Genomic DNA, 13,518 nt, shown 5'->3' with positions numbered 1-13,518 from the left:
GTTTAAGCTAGGCTAGCTTGCAGACGGATAGCTTTATACTGAACACACAGAGAGGACATTGGTATCTTATCTTCTTGTCTGACTCTGGTATGTGCATTTACCATAATGTTGGCGTGTTTCTTTAAAACGCCTTAAATGTATTTTAGCTATGTATGCCACAAGCGAAACACCCGCTCACTGCCCCCCTCTCAACCCTCTCTGTTATGCTTTCATCTGGCCTCTCCTCGTGGTGTCGTGTCTTTTCTGACTTCTCTGCCTGAGGTCACCGAAACAAAGGCAGTGACTGACGGCTGACACACAAATGAACCTCTGTCTATCCGTCTGTCTACCAGTCTGTCGGGGGCTAATAAAGCCAGTCCGATACAAGGGGAGGTTTGTTGGAGAGAGCGAGGGACATGTGATTGCTTAGACAGCAATATTTTTGCCAAGTTTTTTGAGACACTTTTATCCAAACAGTGCCTCATGGGTGAATGGATAATCTTTTTGTGTTGTTGGCACCAGTGGCGATGGACGCCTGACAGTGGTGGTGGTGCCATGCTCTAGTACACATTGAGACATGCAGTCCATCCCCTGCATTCAGTGAACAAACATGCCAACACACCTCCCCCCTTGCGAGAATTTTGGCCCCAATTCTACCCAAAATATGAGCGTTCAAAACTGTCATCATCCACAATTTTTTTTGTATTTTATTTTTTTTATTCTTTTTTAAACAAACACATAAACAAACATGACAACACACGATTAGATATACAAGCATTGTTAAATCACTGTTTAAATAAATGTCTTATACAAGATATGCCCCTAATACCTGCTATCTATTCCCCTACACACATATGCTCTTGCTCGCACCCCCCACCCTGGACCCCCCAATGGATAATCCATCCATTATCATTCGCTCCTAACCAGACACTACCATTATATGCTAGCTTTTATTCTCTCCACCACTTCTAACCACATTGTCAATTTGGATTAATTGAGACCCAAAATTCTTGCTGTAGATATTTCTAGATAAATCACATCGAGATATGTAAGAATCCAGACCTTTCGGCAAATTTTTTCCGGTTGAATCCATCGTGATGCTATCAGTTTTTTAGCCACTGTAATACCAGATAAAACCAATCTCTTTAGCTGTATAGGTACTGCATACTCAAAAACATCATTCAGCAGTAATACAGAGGGGTGTACAGGTATATTCAGAATTAAGAGATTTGATAATTGCTGGGTCACTTCTTTCCAGAATATCTTAACTGGTGGGCAGTCCCAGTACATGTGCATAAATGTCCCCTTGTCCCCATTTGTACATAAGGAGCATTTGGAGTCTTGTTTAAGACCCATTCTGTTCAGTCTTATAGGAGTCAAGTATGTCCTATGAATATAGTTAAGATTGATTTGTTGATGGTCCGGGTTCCTTGATACAAGTCGAACATTTGCCCAGGCTTCTTGCCAATCAAAATCTATTTCCAGGTCTGGTATATCCCTCCTCCAAATAGAGTCTAGGTGGAGGGTTTCATACGAGGCCGTTAGTAATTGATGATAAAAATCTGATACAAAACCTCTCGATGTCTCTCTTTCATAGAAACATTTGTGGTATCTGTGGTGTGCAATTGGTATCCTTAATGGAACACTGTGAGCCATCAAACATAACAATAATTGTGCCTAAAAATAATATGTGGAACCGGTGAGATACATTTTTTTTTCTATTTCATCATAACTACAAATGCCCTGTTTGTTGAAAACATCTCCTAATGTATGTATGCCTTGCTTTTCCCATCTAGGGAATCTTATAGGTCGTTTTCCAATCAGGAGTGCATTGTTATTGAATAAGGGAGTATGATTATGCCATTTATGTGTTAGCATTTTTTTTTTTGTGTTTCACGCCATATCCGGATCGCATGAGTATCATCCACAATTTCATAGATTCCCCCCCCCCCCCCCCCCCCCTAAAATATTGTCTGAAACATATTTTAATTAACCGTTTAGGTGGAAAGAATGTAACATTTACGAGCACAAGCCACATGATACCAGCCTGGCTCACAAAATCATATTAAACTGTCAAACTAGGCATTGCGGATCAAATATGAATTAAGATCCACCATTTTGCATATTTAGTTTGTTTTAGTAATAGTTTTGGTGAGGTGATAACAGTGTAGTTTTGGTGGGGTAATAACAGTGTAGTTTTGGTAGGGTAATAACAGTAGTTTTGGTGGGGTAATAACAGTGTAGTTTTGGTAGGGTAACAGTAGTTTTGGTGGGGTAATAACAGTGTAGTGTAGTTTTGGTGGGGTAATAACAGTGTAGTTTTGGTGGGGTAATAACAGTGTAGTGTAGTTTTGGTGGGGTAATAACAGTAGTTTTGGTACGGTAATAACAGTGTAGTGTAGTTTTGGTGGGGTAATAACAGTGTAGTTTTGGTAGGGTAATAACAGTGTAGTTTTGGTGGGGTAATAATAGTGTAGTTTTGGTAGGGTAATAACAGTGTAGTTTTGGTGGGGTAATAACAGTGTAGTTTTGGTAGGGTAATAACAGTGTAGTGTAGTTTTGGTGGGGTAATAACAGTAGTTTTGGTACGGTAATAACAGTGTAGTGTAGTTTTGGTGGGGTAATAACAGTGTCGTTTTGGTAGGGTAATAACAGTGTAGTTTTGGTGGGGTAATAACAGTGTCGTTTTGGTGGGGTAATAACAGTGTCGTTTTGGTAGGGTAATAACAGTGTAGTTTTGGTAGGGTAATAACAGTGTAGTTTTGGTAGGGTAATAACAGTGTAGTTTTGGTTGGGCAGAAGAAACAGTCCAAGCCTTCAGCCCTCCTCCCGAAGTCCTAGTCAAAACAACATGCACAGGATATGGGGGCCGTGCCATTGCTACTTTAATGTATGTTTGTTTATCTAAAGGAGCCTATCCTGAAAGCAGCGTGCCACAAATACCGTTCAGGATGCTTTACGGTCGGCAGCTATGAAAAAAATCCCTGCTGTATCTTGTGCACCGAAAAGCAATAACAAGAGGGCTGAAGTCTCTTTAGAGTGTACAAAAGGTGGAAGGTCACCCGAGAGCCCCCTGAGGGAGAGAATGTCTCTGAACATCCCCCCCCCCCCATTTCCTGCATCTTTTATTGCACCGTGTTGGAGCTTTTAGCAACCCCCAAAAAAAGACATATTGAGAAAAAGGTTAATAACAAAGACAAAGAGACAAATAACAAAGAGAGAGAAAGAGAGAGCGTGTCTGCTCAGTCCTCCTGTTCAGTATTCCTCACCATTTCTTTGTTTACAGCTCAGAAGCATTGCTTGTGAAAGACACCTTGTATGATTGATGAACTGGCCGCTCTAGAGCCACTTAAGGGGAACAACTGACATGGGGGGGGGGGGGCTCCTTTCATCTTATCTGCGGGAAACTTTACACATTGAATTAAATAACTCATGATAGAAATGTAATTTTGAAAAACCCCTCTGTTAATTATTATAATGAACTATTTACTTATTCATCACATTGAAACAGAAACAGCTTAATCTGAGCTAGTGTTCTAATTGAACTATTTGGGTATTTTAACATTGGCCCACATAAATGATTACATTTTACATCTGTGTATAGATATATACATTATGCAACTCGTGGAAAAAAGTATATTTATAGTTGCTTTTCATAATCGTTTTTATGAAACTATAGTAGTTGTAGAGGCACAATAATATGACCTCCTGGCCTAACTAACAATGAGGGAGTGAACGTGTTTAGCTGACGGTGGGCGCGACACAGATTGCTATGCAGCCTACCTACCTGCGAGCTCTCCCACAGACCCTCTGCCTCTCTGTACGGCTCTCTAGCTCGCATGAGCACGAGCACCCCCGGTCTCTTCAGCGCCCAGAGTGGGTGAATCACCCTGTTTTGAAGTGTAACAGCTAACAGGTAGCGTGGGAGGAACTCTCACTCTGGTTTCTGTGAGGCACGTTCAAAAGATCTGGCTCCGCTAGGCTGGAAATAACACCGTCGTTGGACGACGTTGAGAACCTTGTTACTCCAGCGTTAGTGTTGTCACGATACTGGAATTTCGAACTTCGATACGATACCTTGAAAAGTATCGATATTCGATACCATTTTCGATACCACGGGTCTTCTTAAATCTTAAAATGTAATTTTTTTTTTTTTTTTTTTTTTTTTTTTTAAATAAATTTAGCTTTTGTTCCTGGTTGATTCTCCTCAGCTTCTCTCTGGTACTATAAGAGAAGATAAATATAACACTTTTAAAACCCTTTGTTTATCTTTAGATCACACATTAAAAAATAACTGTTCATCTCACTTCAATCATTTTTATTGCAGAACATGGTATTTTCTCAAGCAGACAGATGTCAACACTGTAATCTGTGTTGCATGTACCTGACAAACTGAACTGTTTGTATTACAGTCATATTCCGACGTAACTGAATGCACATGTATGTGTGTGTGGACTACTGTACTATTACAGGTATTGAAATGAACAATGCAACTTCCTTATAATTTTTTTTATGAATAATTAAATATCAATATTTCGTGAAATGAGTATTGAAACCGTTTTAAATATTCAGAATCGATATGTATCGATTTTTCAATATTTTTGACAACACTGTCCAGCGTTGGTGTTCTTCCATATTCATTTCACCAGAATAGAGAGTCAACGTTGCCTCCTGCATGTTTCATGTTTCATTCTGTGGCAGAAGTGCATGGAAAATACAAATTCTTCAAAGAGTTGACTTGTTGGAGAACATCAGTGATATGGTCCTGGTAAAGATTGCTTATAATTCTCATAATTACGCTGCTTTAACTTGGTTAAATACAGCAACAGTACATCTCTTTTTTTTCATCCTACTCAAGTAGCAGTGCAGTCAAGCAACCACAGTTACCGCTCAAGTCTAAATACGGCCTTTAATTGAATTATATTAAGTTCATTTGCGGAGAGCGGGTAATGTCCTTGGTCGATGGCCCAGGAGAGACTTTTGATCGCCTCATGTGGTTTCCTCTTTGGAGACTTCCTGTCCCGTCCCGGCTTCAAGCTACACTACACACACACACGCACACGCACACTCACACACACACTCACACACACAATGAACAATGAGAGGAGACACAGGCCTGGTCACCTTACCAAGTGATATATTTGGTCTCATCAGAGTTCCATCCAGATGCGGTACAGGCTACAGCACACGTCCAGTCCGGTTATCCCCTCTCTCATCCAATACCACTTATTAACCGATTCGTATTACTGACAGGGTCCATTACTTTTACTGAATGATATATATATATATATATATATATATATATATATATATAGACTTTATTTGACACATTTTTCCATCCACAAAGAGATCCATGTAGAAAGGAATTTGCTTTGCCTTGTTTTCTTTACATGTTAACACACGACTGCCCTATTTTAGCGGCAGCAGTCTGGTATCTGCCTGGATGCCTCCCTCCCTGTAGTCTCATTGTTCCCCCCCCCCCCCCTGTGCATGTCTCTCCCTCCTCCAGACCTGCTAGAGAAGTCTCGGGTGGTGAAGCAGCCCAGAGGAGAGAGGAACTTCCACGTCTTCTACCAGCTGCTGTCCGGAGCCTCCGATGACACCCTCAGTGAGTCGCCAACACACTTCGAGTCGAGAGTTTTTTATTTGTCACGGCATACAAGGCATACAGTGAAATGCGGCTGGTCATGCCCGCAGCGATTGTGCAATAATACAAGTAATAAGAATAAGACATAACGCGTATAATGTACATAAAGTTTACAAAAAGCATGGTAAAAGACATGCTAAGGTCCTGCGATAGTGCAATACACTGTTAGCTACGGATGAGGCACTGGGTCTTATGTACACTACTATACAATACTATACATATACAGTTATACTCCTTAGCTATCTTGCTATATCAGAACCACTCACGTTCTTTTTTTTTTTAAAGTGACCTTTTCATTGTGTAAAGTGACCGTTGAGTGTGAGCGTGTGCAGCATGTGTGTGTGTGTGTTCGTGCTAAAGTGACTGTTAGTGTGTGAGCGTATATGTGTGTTGTGTGTGTGCTCATGCGTGCTTGTGTGTGGAGAGTTCACTTGGCATTAAAGGCACAGGATGTAGCCTATGATTTGAGGCACTGAAAGGCCACTAACACGTTTATCGTGAGTTAAGTGAATGAAACTCCTGTGGAATCCCCGACATCATCATCATCATCATCATCATCGAACACTGATTTTGCCGCGTGGCAACCAAAACCGCTGCTTGACGACTGAACCTTTGGAACAAACAACCATTTTGAAGTCGATTTTAAGTTTGTAGGTGAACAATGTAGTATTTAAACCTAATTATCTAGAGCAGTGGTTCTCAACTGGTCTAGCCTCGGGACCCAACATTTTCCTTAGTCATTAAGTCGCGACCCACATTTTTGAACCACTATGATTTATTTCAACAACAAAAAAAATTTGCAGTAATACACAATCTTTCATGCACTGTTAAAAACATGAAATAAACAGTGCAACAAAAGTGCAACTAGGGCTAAAAACCCAATGCAATTAAATAATAATAGATAATATGCTTCTTAGCAGATTTCTTAGCTTAACATAACAGACCTAAGTTTGGGGAAACTAATGGGATAACTGGGGTTGCAACAAAAGTGCAACTAGGGCTAAAAACACAATGAAATAATAATAATAATAATAATTAATAATAATAATAATAATAATAATAATAATAATAATAATAATAATAATAAAAAATAATATATGCTTCTTAGCAGACTTCTTAGCTTAACATCCCAGGGAACTAATGGGATAACTGGGGATGTTGTTTGCTCCTGACAAGAGTCTGGTAGACAAAGCAACTCTGAGGTCATGCTCAATGTCCAATCTGTTCCTCTGCTTTGTCTTCAGCTGGACCAGAGCTGAGAAGCCACTTTCACAAAGATAGGTAGTGAAAAAAAAATAAAAATCAACCGCGACCCACTCAAAATGGCCCCGCGACCCACTTTTGGGTCGCGACCCACCAGTTGAGAAACACTGATCTAGAGTGTTGCTTGTAGTCATAGTTAACGACAGTAGAGATTGAGTACTTTCGTGCGATGTATCGCATTCACTCTCCAAGTGATTAGGATTAACTTCGCTCTCGCAAATACATGGGCTGTCCAAAATAAATAGTTGGGAGTGGGACACTTATACCAAAAAACATTGTCCAAGACCATTAGTGCATATATTGTTGTTATGGGTGGACACGTGTTATTCTCTGCCTAGTACCCATCGTGCTACACAAGAACAAAACATTTGCGGGCGTACGGGTTAGATCTTGCGGAAATTACAATAGTTCTGAGTGATTGACAGGTCAGCATGTGCCATGGGAGCCCGCCTCTCACAGAGGATAATAGCGTACCGGTTGGACGCATCTAAACTCCATTTGTGGAAAGCTTTGTATAACTCGGCGCACTCTTAACGAGATTGCTCCCAGCAGGTTTTGCGCTGCCAATACACATGGTTACACTTTTTTTCCCATGATCCTCCAGCCTAAGAAACACGGCAGAGAACAAAGACGAGAAACCGGTTCCCTTTTTTCTATATATATATTTTTTTTTAGTGAATCCGGGCTATAGTTTCAGACACAGGAGAACAGTGCCCAGTCCCCACGCATCAGCAGGGCTGGATTCAGCTGTGCTTAATGCAACTTGTAATCACACACGACACATGCAGCAGTGGGAGGAATGGATTTCCCTGATACCCGATACAGGGCTTTTAAAAGGCCTGTTTGATCCAGCAGAATAGAGCGGGCACACTGCACCTGTGAAACTGCGGCGCTGCGACTCTCTGGGCTCTGGAATCACGTGTTGCGCTGTTGGCAGTAGCCCGGAGAATATAGGGGGCTGCCGGTAGGACTGGGCAATGAATCCAGTTTCAATTTCAAATGACGGCTGCCCACGATCATGAAAACGAGACGATCGGAATAAAACCATTATTGTGCTGCACGCCGCCACGTTGCTCTCATTTTGTGTTGTAAATGCAGCGCACCCTTCCTTCACAGCGGCGCACTCCGCAAACGGTAGTTTCAGCTGGTGTTGAGAGGGAGGAGCCACGTTTCTCCAGTTATTTGGAAACGCCTTTTGTAACTTCTAGAAGATGACCGAAAGGCAGCCTTTGGTTGAGAAGAAAGAAAGGTCCAACAAAATCGTCATCATGTGATGTTCTCAAATCAATGGTAATCGTGTTTTAATAATGGTGATTTGAATATCAATCAAAATAATCGTGATTATGATTTTTCGCCATAATCAAGCAGCCCGACAACCGACATCCCCCTGTTCACAACTGCCGCTAATGTATAAGATAAGATAAGATATTCCTTTATTGATCCCTTTGGGAAGTTCAGGGCATCATAGCAGCATGGGGGAAGGGGGGGGTACAGGTATAAAAACAACACAAGCAGTGGTAAACAAATAAGTCAATATAATTTACTATCTAACTAACTGAAATATACAGTATTCACAGTGTCACATAAGGTGCAGTATGCATAAGGTAGTGTTATAATTGACTATCTAACTAACTGAAATATACAGTATTCACATAAGGTGCAGTATTCACATAAGGTGCAGTAAGCATAAGGTAGTGTTATTGTCCTATTTTTGGAGGGGGGGGGGGGGGGCGGGGCGGGCACTGCCGATGTACCCCTCTCATCTAACTGCAACTACTGTACTACCAACCAAGGTACCCACTAAAAAATAATAAGATAAGATAATATAAGATATTCCTTTATTGATCCCCTTGGGGTTCTAATCAGAAGGATAATAAATTAAGGAAAAAATTTAAAACCTTTTTTTGCGTGTTTTTGTTCCACAGAAAAGCTGAAGTTGGACAGAGACTTCAGCAAATACAACTACCTGAGTCTGGACTCTGCCACGGTCACTGGGCTGGACGACGCAGCCAACTTCAGGACGGTCAAGGTGAGGACCACACACTAGGGATGTCCGATATTATCGGCCGATATTGGCATACAAATTTGATATCGGAAAATATCAGTATCGGTTTTAAAAAAATATATATATATATATTTTTTTTTAACATTTATTTAACCTTTAATTACCCAGGCAAGCAAGTAAGAACAAATTATTATTTTATTTATTGTCAAAGTATGCATAATGTTGTGTTAATTACACGGCAAGAGGTATGTAAGTTAATTACCTGAAATTATTCAGTTTTTTGGGGGGGGAAACCCCGCATATATCGGTATCGGTTGATATCGGTATCGGAAATTAAGAGTTGGACAATACACACACACACACACACACACACACACACACACACACACACACACACACACACACACACACACACACACACACACACACACACACACACACACACACACACACACAACACACACACACACACACGCACAGAGCACACAGCCTATCATTAACCATAACCACTACATTAACCCAACCCTACTTCTAACCCCATAACCCAAAATGTCATAATTTTTTTTCTTTTCTTTTTGGTCCACTTTTTCTCTCCTATTTTTCTTGTATTTTCCTCCCATCCCAATTTAGTCATTATGCTATTCCCCCTCCCCTTCCTGTCAATTCCCCCCTCCCCTTCCTGGTCGTTATGCCAATCCCCCCCTCCCCTTCCTGGTTGTTGCGCACATTTACCCCCCTACTTGCCGGTCTAGGGAGCCCTGAAGTCATATCACATGCTTCCTCCGATACATAGGAGCCAGCCAGCAGCCTCTTTTCACCTGACAGCAAGGACTCTCATTGGGTGAGGTGTAACGTGTGGAAGGTCACACTACCTCACCCAGATCCCTTCCTCGCTGTGCAGGCGCCCTGACCGACCTGTAGGAGTCGCTGTTTACAACGACCAGATTACCACCCACCGGCTTCTTTCCCGCTGACACTGCCAATTGTGTCAGTATGACGACCGGCCAAGCCGGAGGCACCGCTGACAGCCGGATTCGATACCAGTGTCTCTGCGGTGGTAGACAGACGCTTAGTCCGCTGCGCTACCCTGCCGCCCCCAAAAATGGCATAGTTCATAGAAGACCCCCCCCCACACACACACACACAAGTATGGTAATGCTAGTACACACACACACACACACACACACACTCCCCCCGCCTATTCCCAGTGGTTTGCCACCTTGACAGTATTAGTCATTGCATCAAGTCATCCTGCTCTCAGCCCAGCAGTGCAGTGTGACAGAGGTGGTCTGATCCATCCTTATCTTTTCACCTAACAGACGAGCTCAGGGATTGGATGTTGTCGGTCCTGCCCCCCCCCCCCCCCCCCCCCCCCCCCCCACCCCCCCTACACACACACACACACACACACACACACACACACACACACACACACACACACACACACACACACACACACACACAGACACACAGACCAGAACTTCAACCCTAGCAGAATTGCTTGCAAGGACGGCTTCGGGGATTTCCAATTGTTTCATTTCGTTTCCCACAGCAAATGTCCTATTGCCACTGATTTCATTGGAGTCGACTCAAGTCAGTCAATTCACAAAGTGATATTTGCTGTGAGAAATGGGCCTCATTTCCAGTCTGTAAAGAAACGATTGTGACTTTGTGCAGAAAAGTCTGAATTTTTTTTAATCTTTTGAATGGATTCAACTGAAAGTATTTTGACCCCCAGTGCTGGCTTGTACATGTACAGCGCCCGTCGGTAGCTGCATTTCTGTGGGAAAACTGAAGGAGAGAAGGCAGCTGCTTCCTTCTATATCCCTACACACACACACACACACACACACACACACACACACACACACACACACACACACACACACACACACAGGCTAGTGGTTCTCTTTCCTGTTGTTAATATCAATGACACACAGGAGGCTGTGCGTCCTGACTCCATGTTGTATGGGCCCACTGTGACTGCACTCTGTAGTAATACATTTTACTCTACTATACTCTACTCAACTACAATCCCTCCTACTCAACTACAGTCCCTCCTACTCAACTACAGTTCCTCCTACTCAACTACAGTCCCTCCTACTCAACTACAGTTCCTCTTACTCAACTACAGTCCCTCCTATCAAACTACAGTCCCTCCTACTCAACTACAGTCCCTCCTACTCAACTACAGTCCCTCCTACCAAACTACAGTCCCTCCTACTCAACTACAGTCCCTCCTACCAAACTACAGTCCCTCCTACTCAACTACAGTCCCTCCTACTCAACTACAGTCCCTCCTACTCAACTACAGTCCCTCCTACCAAACTACAGTCCCTCCTACTCAACTACAGTCTCTCCTACCCAACTACAGTCCCTCCTACTCAACTACAGTCTCTCCTACCCAACTACAGTCCCTCCTACCAAACTACAGCCCCTCCTACTCAACTACAGTCCATCCTACTCAACTACACTCCCTCCTACCAAACTACAGTCCCTCCTACCAAACTACAGTCTCTCCTACCCAACTACAGTCCCTCCTACCAAACTACAGTCCCATCCTACTCAACTACACTCCCTCCTACCAAACTACAGTCTCTCCTACCCAACTACAGTCCCTCCTACCCAACTACAGTCTCTCTTACTCAACTCCCATCCTACTGCTAGTTCTATTCAGCTCAGTGCTCGGTTTTGTGTTCTCTACACTCTACTCTCTTCTCTTCTCCTCTATTCTCCTCCCTAGCTCTGCCCTCCTCTCCTTTCCACTCACTTAGTCTCCTTTCCTCCTTTCCCTCACTCCTATTTTTTTTTTTTTATATTTCTTTTATTATTGCAGAACAAAAAGTTATTAAAAGTCAGTACTCAACACACAATGCATAATGAAACTTTCAGTAAAGGTGGTTATAATATATGCAAGTACAGAAACAGGATAAAACAAAAATAGTCTATAATAACATTTTAGCCGTATACAGTGTATATCCAACGAAATTACAATTATATAAATGTTAGTATATAATATACCCCTAATACCTATTTTCTAAAACCCTACACACATATGCTCCAGCTCAAACCCCCCCCTCCCAGACCCCCTCTTGGATAGTACCTCCATTATCCCTCACTCCTAACCAGACACCACCATTATAAGCTAGCTTTTATTCTCTCCACCACTTCTAACCACATTGACATTTTGGATTCATTGATCCCCAGAATTCTTGCTGTAGATATTTCTTGATATATCACATCAAGATATGTAAGAAACCACACTTTTCGGCAAATTTTTTCCGGTTGAAACCAACGTGATGCGATCAGTTTTTTAGCTACTGTGATACCCGATAAAACCAATCTTTTTAGTTGTGGATTCACTGCAAACTCAAAAACATCATTCAATAGTAATACCGCGGGGTGTACAGGTATATTCCAAAATACGAGTGTTGATAATTGTTGGGACACATCTTTCCAGAATGCCTTAACTGGTGGGCAGTCCCAATACATGTGCATAAATGTTCCTTCGTTCCCATTTGTACATTGGGAGCATTTGGAGTCTTGTATAAGCCCCATTTTGCACAGCCTTATAGGAGTCAAGTATGTCCTGTGAATATAGTTCAGATTGATTTGTTGATGATCCGGGTTCCTTGATGTAAGTCGGACATTTTCCCAGGCTCCTTGCCAATCAAAGTCATATTCCAGGTCTGGTATATCCCTCCTCCAGACAGTGTCTATTTGAAGGGTTTCATACGAGGACGTTAGTAATTGATAATAAAAACTTGATACAAAACCTCCCAATGTATCTCTTTCATAGAAAAATTCGTGGTATCTGTGGTGTTCAATTGGTACGAGTAATGGAACACCGTGAGATCTCATACAAAGTCGTAACTGTATGTAAAAAAGCCATGTGGACTCGGTGAGGTTAAACTTTATGCATATTTCGACATAACTACAGAGGCCCTTGTTATTAAAAATATCCCCTAATGAGTGTATGTCTTTCTCTTCCCATATAGGGAATCTTATAGGTCGTTTTCCCATTAAGAGTGCATTGTTATTGAATATGGGAGTGTGATTATGCCATTCTTGAGGGTTAGGATATTTCTTTTGTGTTTCCCGCCATGTTCTGATTGCATGGGTAATTATTGGGCCAAATTCTCGCTCACAATGCTTGATTGAAATTTTAGTGTGTGCTATGTCTTCCAGTCTCTGTGGGGCTACCATGTTTTCTTCTAATTCTCTCCAAGATACCAAAGCCTGGGGGTCAAACCATATCTTCACTGGTCTTAAAGTGAAGGCCTTAAAATATTGTAAAAAATCTGGGACTGCCATGCCACCGTCTGCTTTATTTCTCTGTGCGGTGGATCTTTTTATGCGAGGTGGTTTGTTATTCCAAATAAATTTGTATGTGGAGGTTTGTAATCTTTTCCAGTAGCCCTCTGGAGGAGGTAACGGAAGCATTGAGCTGAAGAAATTGATTGATTGAATGAATGAATGAATGAATGAATGAAAACTTTATTTAACAGATTGCAGAATGGGTACAATACAGTACGGCTCAATACATACAATTGTTAAGGGGATGCAGACCTGAGAAAGACGTTTGTCTTGTTTCCATCAGGGTCCCCCATTTTCAATTCATATA

General features: G+C 41.9%; 1 protein-coding gene across 3 annotated transcripts in view; it reads left to right on the top strand.

Moving 5' to 3' along the window:
- Positions 1-13,518, top strand: part of myo1b (myosin IB) — a gene marked incomplete at its 3' end in the record, with an annotated part of 204,053 nt that overhangs the window by 120,371 nt on the left and 70,164 nt on the right. For all 3 annotated transcript variants that reach the window (XM_084315392.1, XM_084315391.1, XM_084315390.1), the window contains exons 8-9: positions 5,489-5,587; positions 8,815-8,918. In XM_084315392.1, coding sequence (XP_084171518.1) covers positions 5,489-5,587; positions 8,815-8,918 — 203 coding nt within the window. The remainder of the gene's footprint in view (positions 1-5,488; positions 5,588-8,814; positions 8,919-13,518) is intronic.

This window comes from Notolepis coatsorum (assembly GCF_963971535.1).
Source record: "Notolepis coatsorum genome assembly, chromosome: 5".
Classification (NCBI taxonomy): Eukaryota; Metazoa; Chordata; class Actinopteri; order Aulopiformes; family Paralepididae; genus Notolepis; species Notolepis coatsorum.
This window is presented reverse-complemented; position numbering and strand designations above follow the sequence as displayed.